This window comes from Rana temporaria, chromosome 1 (assembly GCF_905171775.1).
Source record: "Rana temporaria chromosome 1, aRanTem1.1, whole genome shotgun sequence".
NCBI classification, from domain to species: Eukaryota; Metazoa; Chordata; class Amphibia; order Anura; family Ranidae; genus Rana; species Rana temporaria.
Window position 1 is genome coordinate 250,236,236 of NC_053489.1, and position 11,610 is coordinate 250,247,845.

Below are 11,610 nucleotides of genomic sequence, written 5' to 3' on the forward strand. Positions count from 1 at the left end.
ATGAGTCTTAACTTTACACTGGACGTACGACTTACGTAAACCGCGTATATTAATGCGCCGGGCGCAAGTACGTTCGTGAATCGGCGTATCTCACTCATTTGCATATTCGAATCGTAAATCAATGGGAGCGCCCCTTGCGGCTAGCGTAAATATGCGCCCACGATACGACGGTGTAGGAAACTTACGTCGGTCGGATGAAGCCTATTTACAGGCGTATCTTGCTTTCAAAGTCAGGCGCATAGATACGACGCCGCACATTGACACTTAGATATACGCCAGCGTAAGTGCTACGTGAATCCGGGCCTATATATTTATGGTATCAGTTTATTGGCTCATTTCACAAAGGTAACATTAGGATAAGAATATGTCATTTTTAAAGTGGCGGTTATTTTCAACTAAGTCCTAAGAAGTTTTAAAATGACAGTCACATGACTAAAATGAAGATCTTTATCCTGGTATGTTAGCTTTGTGAATTGAGCCTTATGTGTGTCATAATGTAGTCTTCGTGAAAAGATATCTCATAGTCTGATGATTTTTATATGTCAGCCAGTCCCTGTCCTCATACAACATGTGGGTGTGATGATGTCGGTGATGTTTGTGTTGCTGTCACATCCTTCCCACATTACTATACATCAAGGAGCTCAGAAGGATCCTCACTGGTACACATCAGTCACACAGCAATCTTGTATGTTGTACATTCAGAGACAATGATCAGCTTTATCCCATCTGTATTTGTGACCTCCTTACTGATACTTTGTTTATCATGTAAGTATAGGGCAGTCCTTATAATGCTGGTTTCACAGTCATCTTTTATTTTTGTACAATACAATATCAAATACTAATATCGTTTTGTTATCCTGTTGCAGGTTCTGTCCACGGATATAATATAAACTCAACAGATCAGCATCTTTTTGGAGAAATTGGAGAAACAATAACATTATCCTGCACCTACTCCATTAGTAGTAATTCTCCATACATATTCTGGTATCGTCAGTATCCTCATCAGATACAGTATATTCTTCACCAGGGTGCAAAAAGTTACTCTAACATCAAGAAAACTAACACAGAATTGGAGCCTGGAAAGTTCCAATCAGAGAACAGTGACACTCTAACAAATTTAACCATCCATCGCCTGTCAGTGTCAGATTCAGCCGTGTACCTGTGTGCTCTGAGTGATGGTGCACAGTGTTACATATCTGCTCAGGAGCAATGCTAAAACTTTCTGTTCACTAATCATCTTCACCACTAGGTGGTACTGTTTCTTCATGGTTATACAGTATGATAGTGAACTGAACCAAAATATATTCTCATGCAGGAAATAATACATCATGGTAAAATCCCAAGTGCTTTAAATGTATGTTTGGGCAAAGTAAAAAAAAGAAGCATATTCAGTACATGCTTGATGATACATTTTCCTCTGTTTTGTCTCTTCAAAAACAATACAAGAACAATGAAAATACCTGTTGAGCTGATATCCCTGCTACACTGAAACCACAAACATTATTATCACCCCGAATTTTTCCTCTCCTGAACTACAGAACACCTACACCCAGGGGCGGACTGACCATTGAGGCTCTCGGGCACTGCCCGAGGGCCCCATGCCACTAGGGGACCCCATCAGGGTTGCCAGGCTCAGTAAAACCAGGGACAGTATGTAAAAATCTGTGTTTTATTTACATCTGTCCCAGATATGTCCAAAACCGACATGCTTTTGATGTGAATATCCCGAGATTTTAGCTGCGCCGCCTCTGTACTGCCTCCTGGCTTGGTGGCCATCTGTAAGCCCGGGGGCCCCATAATCTTCTATTGCCCAGGGGGCCCCATGAGTTGTCAGTCCGCCCCTGCCTACACCTTACATTATGGATATGATGAGTACTCCAGTAGAATTTAAAAGGGCATGGATGACAACATTGCTTGAGATTTCAATACAGCAGGAGCTTTGTGTTGTCAGTTCAAACAGGAATTTCAAGAGCACACTGGATTTCTGGCAGATCAAAAGGTATTTTCTATTTACAGAATTTTCAAAGGTATAACACCATGGAAAAGTACATGTATTGTCATTGCAGAGATGTACTGTTTTTTTTTTTTTTTTTTTTATTGTTGCTCTGACATCCACTATAATATTTAGTATAAATAGCTAATTCACAAATAAAATACCTTAAATAACCCAACAATTTTTTTTTAAAGTTTTCACAATACAGTCAACACCAGAACACACCGCAAAGTCATAATGTTATACAGTTACTAGCCATGTTTCTTGTTTTTCTTTAGTCTTTTCTTACTTGTCTTACACTTGTAAAACATTTACTGGAACCATATCAATATATCCTCCAGAGACTGAGCTTCCATGCAGGAAAACATATTCACAGTACTGTGATTGTACTGCGATTGGACACAGCAGATCACAGGCAAAAGGTACAGAGCTAATGAGAGTGGCGCTGTACCACATGATCTCTGTGACCAATCATTGACAAGTCAACATTATTAAAGCAGGACATTTCAGAACATCTTTTTTCTTTCATCTGGAGAGGGGTTTTCTCAGCTAAGAACATCCTCCTGCCTGCATGCCTGAGCTTAGGGCAGATGGATTCCAGTAAATTAATATTACATGATTCTTCTGTCCTTACTCAAGGTGGCGGCAGCTAGAAATGCTAGGGGGTGTTTTTCAAAGTGTCAAAGTGATTTCTCAACAAAATAAAGCATGAACACATGGATGGATGGGTGGGTTTGCTGTGAATATCAAAAATGAATGAAAAATGAAAAGTATCGTTTTCAGTTTGTGGTGGTCAGATACAGTTTAGTTCCACTTTAAATACCCTAGTACCTGTCTCCAGCCCAGAGTACCAGAGTACCTGTCTGCAGCCCACCAGAGTACCAGAGTACCTGTCTCCAGCCCAGAGTACCAAAGTACGTGTCTGCAGCCCACCAGAGTACCCGAATTCCTATCTTCAGCCTGTAAGAGTACTAGAGTATCTGTCTCCAGCCCAGAGTACCTGTCTGCAGCCCACCAGAGTACCCAAATTCCTATCTTCAGCCCATAAGAGTACTAGAGTACCTGTCTCCAGCCCAGAGTACCTGTCTGCAGCCCACCAGAGTACCTGAATTCCTATCTTCAGCCTGTAAGAGTACTAGAGTATCTGTCTCCAGCCCAGAGTACCAGAGTACCTGTCTGCAGCCCACCAGAGTACCCAAATTCCTATCTTCAGCCCATAAGAGTACTAGAGTACCTGTCTCCAGCCCAGAGTACCTGTCTGCAGCCCACCAGAGTACCCAAAATCCTATCTTCAGCCCATAAGAGTACTAGAGTACCTGTCTCCAGCCCAGAGTACCAGAGTACATGTCTGCAGCCCACCAGAGTACCCAAGTTCCCATATTCAGCCCATCAGAGTACCAGAGTAAGTGTCTCTATGGAAATAAGATTTGTCAAATGTTGTTTATCAACAGTATTAATTCTTTGATATTTACTATACAGGGAGTGCAGAATTATTAGGCAAGTTGTATTTTTGAGGATTAATTTTATTATTGAACAACAACCATGTTCTCAATGAACCCAAAAAACTCATTAATATCAAAGCTGAATATTTTTGGAAGTAGTTTTTAGTTTGTTTTTAGTTTTAGCTATTTTAGGGGGATATCTGTGTGTGCAGGTGACTATTACTGTGCATAATTATTAGGCAACTTAACAAAAAAAATATATATACCCATTTCAATTATTTATTTTTACCAGTGAAACCAATATAACATCTCAACATTCAAAAATATACATTTCTGACATTCAAAAACAAAACAAAAACAAATCAGTGACCAATATAGCCACCTTTCTTTGCAAGGACACTTAAAAGCCTACCATCCATGGATTCTGTCAGTGTTTTGATCTGTTCACCATCAACATTGCGTGCAGCAGCAACCACAGCCTCCCAGACACTGTTCAGAGAGGTGTACTGTTTTCCCTCCTCGTAAATCTCACATTTGATGATGGACCACAGGTTCTCAATGGGGTTCAGATCAGGTGAACAAGGAGGCCATGTCATTCGTTTTTCTTCTTTTATATCCTTTCTTGCCAGCCACGCTGTGGAGTACTTGGACGCGTGTGATGGAGCATTGTCCTGCATGAAAATCATGTTTTTCTTGAAGGATGCAGACTTCTTCCTGTACCACTGCTTGAAGAAGGTGTCTTCCAGAAACTGTCAGTAGGACTGGGAGTTGAGCTTGACTCCATCCTCAACCCGAAAAGGCCCCACAAGCTCATCTTTGATGATACCAGCCCAAACCAGTACTCCACCTCCACCTTGCTGGCGTCTGAGTCGGACTGGAGCTCTCTGCCCTTTACCAATCCAGCCACGGGCCCATCCATCTGGCCCATCAAGACTCACTCTCATTTCATCAGTCCATAAAACCTTAGAAAAATCAGTCTTGAGATATTTCTTGGCCCAGTCTTGACGTTTCAGCTTGTGTGTGTGTTCAGTGGTGGTCGTCTTTCAGCCTTTCTTACCTTGGCCATGTCTCTGAGTATTGCACACCTTGTGCTTTTGGGCACTCCAGTGATGTTGCAGCTCTGAAATATGGCCAAACTGGTGGCAAGTGGCATCTTGGCAGCTGCACGCTTGACTTTTCTCAGTTCATGGGCAGTTATTTTGCGCCTTGGTTTTTCCACACGCTTCTTGCGACCCTGTTGACTATTTTGAATGAAACGCTTGATTGTTCGATGATCACGCTTCAGAAGCTTTGCAATTTTAAGAGTGCTGCATCCCTCTGCAAGATATCTCACTATTTTTGACTTTTCTGAGCCTGTCAAGTCCTTCTTTTGATCCATTTTGCCAAAGGAAAGGAAGTTGACTAATAATTATGCACACCTGATATAGGGTGTTGATGTCATTAGACCACACACCTTCTCATTACAGAGATGCACATCACCTAATATGCTTAATTGGTAGTAGGCTTTCGAGCCTATACAGCTTGGAGTAAGACAACATGCATAAAGAGGATGATGTGGTCAAAATACTCATTTGCCTAATAATTCTGCACTCCCTGTAATATACTAAAAGGATGAGTCCGATATGCAAGTATATGCATATCGGACGTTATATTTTAGTTTCTGTTTATTTTAATGTAAAGTTAAAAAAGTGGTACATAGACATTAGGGATGGGCCGAACACCCCTCTGTTCGGTTCACAGAAGAACCCCCGAACAGGGGAAATGCTCTAACCTGAACGGCGAACCCCATTGAAGTCTTTATGAGCTGAACAGGAAAAATCAAAAGTGCTCATGTTGAAGGCTTATATGCAAGTAATTGGCCATAAAAGGCTGTGGGGGTCTGGGTACTGCCCTGGGGGACATGTATAAATAAAAACATAAAAAAAAATATTTGCCCAATCAGGGCGCAGAATGCACTGTGCAGAGCTGCAAATTCGGGTGTTCGTGGAACAGCCAAACAGGCAAATGTTCGGCCCAAACTCATGCTCGGTCCAAACCTTTCAACCATCACTAATAGACATGTAGAGGGGGGAAAGTGGTGCCAAATTGTTTGAATAAAGGATAGTTCAGTTCCAGAAATAATGTGATTTTTGTGCAGGCAAATGCTTAAAGAGTAACTCTGTGTAAACTACACTGCAGGTATTTTAACAAACTTTGTTGCAGATTCCTACCTTTGGTTATTTTTGAAGAAATAGTTGTTTATTTGTCTGTGTCCATGTCCAAAATAAATGTGAATGAGAGTGATTTCATAATTATCAATCCGCTGCTGCACCTGCATGGCTCTAATGAGGATAATGGCAGGGTCTGCATCCCTTGACGGGAATTCCTTTTGGAAGTATCTCACCAAAAATAACATTTTTCTTGCAGGGGATGCCGAAAACCTCACTTGCATCTTAGGGCAGACTACGAAAATCAGCCTAGAAGCATGCAGGAATATACATTTCTAGGGGGGCATTCTGTACACCATCTGTGTATAGAATGCCTCCAGGTTGTCATATTGCATTACATTTAACAGAAATTTACAGTTCTGCAGATTGAAAAGGAAAGGTAATTTTTAATAACATTAAATTGCAATACTTGTGTCGCAATTGTATATGCTATGTTTTTTTTTATTTTTGCAATTTTTTTCCCATAAACATGGAGTTACCCTTTAATAGAATGTACAAAAACTACTCTTTGTGCCCATTGAACTGATGTGATAATCTTTTCACATCTGTCTATGAAGCTCTCTGTAGAAATATGTCATCTGTATGTTCATGTTAAATATAATGAGGAATTCGAAAAGCGGAAGTTCCATTTTTGGGTGGAACTCCGCTTTAATGCAAAATTCCACTACAACCAAGGGTTTCATTTTTCACTGCTATGTCATGCTCCTATCATCTTATCTAGAGGACTATCCATGTGAGGTATTGGAGAGGTGGGGTGAAGTTACCCTACAAGAGGATCAGTGGGAATGTGCTCTGGAGTCTGTCTAAATGAGCTTCTTCACCGTAACGCAAATGCTTTCCCAGCTATATATTTGACTCATAATACTCTTTCTAATTTACATAAGATTGGACTTTTGGAGACCCCTATTTGTAGTAAGTGTCACAGGGACATGGGGACTTTATACACATGCTGGTGATAAGTACTGGGTGAGTGTCACCTAAACCATAAATTCAGTCTTTTAAGCTGATGCAAAATTAGAGCCCAATCTATGACTTTTAGAAATACTAGATGAATATCAGTTAACAGGTCACATTAAAGCAGCTGTCTCTAGAGCCCTGTTCCAAACTAGGAAGCTTATGCAATGTTCTGAGCAACTACCAGTCCATCAAGAATGGATTCAGCATATGGGGCATATGCTACTGCCACGTACACACGATCGGAATTTCTGACAAGAAAAGTTCGATGTGAGCTTTTGGTCGGTGTGTAGGCCCCATCGGACTTTTTCTGTCAGAATTTCCGACAGCAAAAAAATGAGAGCTGGTTCTCAAATTTTCAGACGGGAAAAGTTCTTGTTGGAAATGACCTGTCTGTCTGTATGCAATTCCAACGTGCAAAGAAACATGCATGCTCGGAATAAATTTGACGCATGCTCAGAATCTTGAACTTACATTTTCTCGGCTTGTTGTAGTGTTGTACGTCACCGCGTCCTTGACGGTCAGGATTTTGTGTGATTGTGTGTATGCAACATGAGCCAAAATTCAGTCGGAAAAAAATCCACGGTTTTCTTGTCGAAATTTACGATCGTGTGTACGCGGCATACGACTTGGGCATGTTTCAACATAGGGGGTACATTTTAAAAAGTGATTTATAACTGGCAGGTCACACCTGACCTGTTGTCTCTTTATATTGTGCTAGACAGGATTGTGGGATTCATTCAATACCCTTGTGCTGCATGACTAAAGCTGTTACCTATATATGCTGATTTTTTTTTAATGGTTCTATGATACCTATATTATTTCTATAATGTAACGTTAATGAAAACCAAGCTATGACTACCTTGAAGGCTTCTGTGTATGCTGAGATGAATGTGTATTCATCTCTTATTGTACACATTGTAATACCTGCTGGATGCAAGTTGTAAACATATTTTCAATACTTGATACTTATACCTGTCTAAAAAATGTAAATCTTTGTAACAATTTAAAATTTTAGCTCTCGGAATAAAAAATATATTTTTATGGCAGCAGTTTATAGACTCTATTCACAAAGGCAACACACCAGGATGAGAACGTGAATTTTTAAAAATGATGTGTTTTTTTCAGCTGAGTCCTATAAAATTTGAAAATGATAGTCACATGGCTAAAATGAAGGTCTTATTCCTGGTTTGTTAATTGATCCTTATGTGTGTCATGTCTTCATGAAAAAATATCCAATAGTCTGATGTTTTCTTCATGTCAGCCAGTTCCTGTCCTCATACAACATGTGATGATGTCGGTGATGTTTGTGTTGCTGTCACGTCCTTCCCACATTACTATACATCAAGGAGCTCAGAAGGATCCTCACTGGTACACATCAGTCACACAGCAATCTTGTATGTTGTACATTCAGAGACAATGATCAGCTTTATCCCATCTGTATTACTTACCTCCTTGCTGATACTTTATTTTTCAGGTAAGTATGGGGCAGTCCTTATAATACTGGTTTCAAAGTGATTTTCTTAAATTATTTTATGATACAACATGGAATGTAAATAAGGCTGAACTAATATTTGTTATTCTGTTGCAGGTTCTATCCAGGGTAATACTATAAACTCAACAGACCAGCATCTTTTTTGTGAAAATGGAGAAACAATAACATTATCCTGTAACTACTCCACTAGTAGCACTACTCCATACCTGTACTGGTATCGTCAGTATCCTCATCAGATACAGTATATTCTTGTGCATGGAGCAAAGAGTTACTCTAAATTCAAGAATAATAACACAGAATTAGAGAGTGGAAAGTTCCAATCAGAGACCGGCGACACTCATACGTCTTTAACCATCCATCGCCTGTCAGTGTCAGATTCAGCCGTGTACCTGTGTGCTCTGAGTGATGGTGCACAGTGCTACATATCTGCTCAAGAGCAATGCTAAAACTTTCTGTTCACTACATCATCTTCACCACTAGATGGTACTGTTTCTTCATGGTTATATGATCATCATAATAACTTGAACTGAAATATATTCATGTGCATATGGAATACATAGTATAAAACTAAGATTTATTGTTGGCATTTATTAATACAAAATAAACTAGCATAAAAAGCACAAGTATGCATTTTCTATGTTTGTACATGTACCACTTGGCTGGGCTCTTTAAATAGTGCCTCTCCTCCTCCACATTGGAGATTGGCAGTGGCTTCTGTATACCTTTTGTGCTGCCCGTATGCACAGCATTGGGAATGGTGTACAGTTGTAGTATAGAGCAGGTGTATGCATGTAGAGGGGACTCCATAGGTTCTGGCAGCAAGGGGAAACATTTAGAATAGTGAGAGTGTTGGTGTGTCTGGGGGTTACTTTTAGGGTTGTTCCGATACCGATACCGAGCATTTTCCTGAGTACTTGTAGCGCAGCTGAGGCTGCAGAGAAAGGGACTGGGGAATCTGTGTCCTCAGTCCCTTTCCCTGTCTCAAAAGGGAGATGTCAGAGGTCTGTTAAGACCCCTGATATCTCACCAAAGCCCCCCAACAGGGCTGATAAAAAAATTGCAATAAATAAATGAAAAAATTATTGTAAAAAATTAAAAATTAAATAAAAAACACACCGACATTGTACACCCCCCCCTTAACCTCCCTGGCGGTATTATTCTGTCTGGAATTACGTACCAAAAGCGGTACAATTATTTTGCAAGGAAATTTGGCGTTTTATACTGTAGGCCTGCAATTCTTAGGAATAACTCATTTAAATCTCACCAGAGTCTAGTAGGCATCCCGGGTATGATTTTTTTTTAAAAACAAAAATTATAAATTATAATATAATAAATAATTATAAATAATTATAACAAATAATAATATAATTATAATAAAAATGATTCAATAATGTAATCAACTCAAAATCACTGAAATTTGCTCAGTTGCAGAATTGTCGCTGTCATTACTTTTATTTTTTTTATGACAAATTTCTCCACAAATCGCTATCGCACAATTCTGCAAGTGATTTTAATTTATTATCGCTGTTTTCTAGCTGCTCTAAAACCATTTTTGACATAAAGGGACACTTTTTGGTTGCTATGGACAATTTACAGTTTGCAGGCAGAAGGAACAGTTTTTATTATATAAAAGAACATGTAGGACACTGGGCAGACCACTAGGGACAAAGGGGATGTGTATTTTTTACATACAGTACTGTAATCTATAAGATTACAGTATACTGTATGTAATGTGTTTGTTTACTTTTTTGAATTTGGCGCCGTTCTCCGCTCCCGTGCGTCGTAACGTCGCAGGGAACGGAGATCGGCGGCACATGGGGACATTGTGAATCGAGCGAGGACCCGCTCGCTCACACAGCGGGGATGCATCGCAGGATCCAGGGACAAGGTGAGTAACTTGTCTGTGGATTCAGCGAGCAGGTAAGCCGCGCCGCTGCACGCTCTGCACATCTACCCCGAGCGTGACTCGGGGATACCGATCCTGGCATGGAAAAACCACCCCGAGTCACGCTCTGGGATACCGCCAGGGAGGTTAAAAAATAGAAAGCATTGCAAAAAAAATGTAAAAAAAATAAATAAAAAAATTGTAAAAAAAAAAAAATACTGACACATGTGCCACTGTCACATGAGATTAAAAAAAAACGTATCGGCAATCGGTGAGTACTTGAAAAAAAGTATCGGGACAATACCAAACTCAGATTTTTTTTAATATTATCTGTTTAATGAAACAATATATTTAAAGTGTTACTAAAGGTAATTTTTTTTTGTTAAGCCCTGTACACACGGGCAAGAATCTCGTCAGGAAAAAAACGTTGTTGCTGCCCAAGCGTACAGACTCTCCTTTCAAAAGAACCGCGGTTCTCTTGAAAGGCAAGAACGCGGTGACGTAATCGCGCACGACAAGCACGCGCTCGTCACATTCGATCCTGTCGCTACCATCGTGCTGCACCCTACCTATGCCTAGGAAGCTGCCGTGCATGCGCCAAAGTCATTTCGAGCATGCGCGGGTTTCCACGGGGACCAGGTAAGTATACACACTCTCGGGTTTCTCTATTTTTCTCGTCTAGATTCTGGGCAGTTTTCTTGTCGAGAAACCTGAAAGCCTCGTACATACGCTCGGTATACTCGGCAAGAAAGCTCTGCCAGCAGTTTTCTTGCTGGTTCTTGCCGAGTAAACCGAGCGTGTGTACTAGGCTTCAGAATAATAAACATGTTATACTCACCTGCTCTATACAATGGTTTTGTGGCCCTGGACATCCTCTTCTAGGGTCCTCCACCGGTGATCTTCTTTGTGTACCCCCATCTGTAATATGCTGTTCAATTTTGGGCTCCATTTCTCAAAAAGGATATCGGGGAACTGGAGAAAGTGCAGGGAATGGGCAACCAAACTGATAAGAGGCATGGAGGAGCTCAGCTATGAGGAAAGATTAGAGGAACTGAATTGATCCACTCTTGAGATTAAGGGGGGGATATGATCAACATGTACAAATATATAAGAGGTCCATACAGTGGACTTGGTGTTGAGTTATTCACTTTACGGTCAATACAGAGGACACAGGGACACTCTTTACGTCTAGAGGAAAAGAGATTTCATCTCCAAATACGGAAAGGTTTCTTCACAGTAATGCCGCGTACACACGATAGGTTAGTCTGAAGAAAACGGTCCATCAGACTAACCTATCGTGTGTACGCAGCATAAGAGCTGTGAAAATGTGGAACAGACTCCCTCCAGAGGTGGTTCTGGCCAGCTCAGTAGATTGCTTTAAGAAAGGTCTGGATACTTTCCTAAATGTACAGAATATAACTGAGTACTAAGATTTGTAGGTAAAGTTGATCCGGGGAAAATCCAATTGCCTCATGGGGGATCAGGAAGGAATTTTTTCCCCTGCTGTAGCAAATTGGATCATGCTCTGCTGGGGTTTTTTTTGCCTTCCTCTGGAGCAACTGTGGGTATAGAATTGGGTTCATGGGATTGTACGATATATTTTTTTTTTTTTATGGTTGATGGTTTAGATGGAT

General features: G+C 40.5%; 2 gene segments (V, D, J or C); both read left to right on the forward strand.

Annotated features, from left to right (window-relative positions):
• The first annotated feature begins 707 nt into the window (after window positions 1–707).
• On the forward strand, window positions 708–1,216 carry LOC120910005. The segment is given in 2 exon segments: window positions 708–765; window positions 867–1,216. Coding segments are annotated over 2 exon segments (408 nt in total).
• Window positions 1,217–7,927: 6,711 nt separating this feature from the next.
• LOC120924900 lies at window positions 7,928–8,570 on the forward strand. The segment is given in 2 exon segments: window positions 7,928–8,073; window positions 8,188–8,570. Coding segments are annotated over 2 exon segments (408 nt in total).
• Window positions 8,571–11,610: the final 3,040 nt, after the last annotated feature.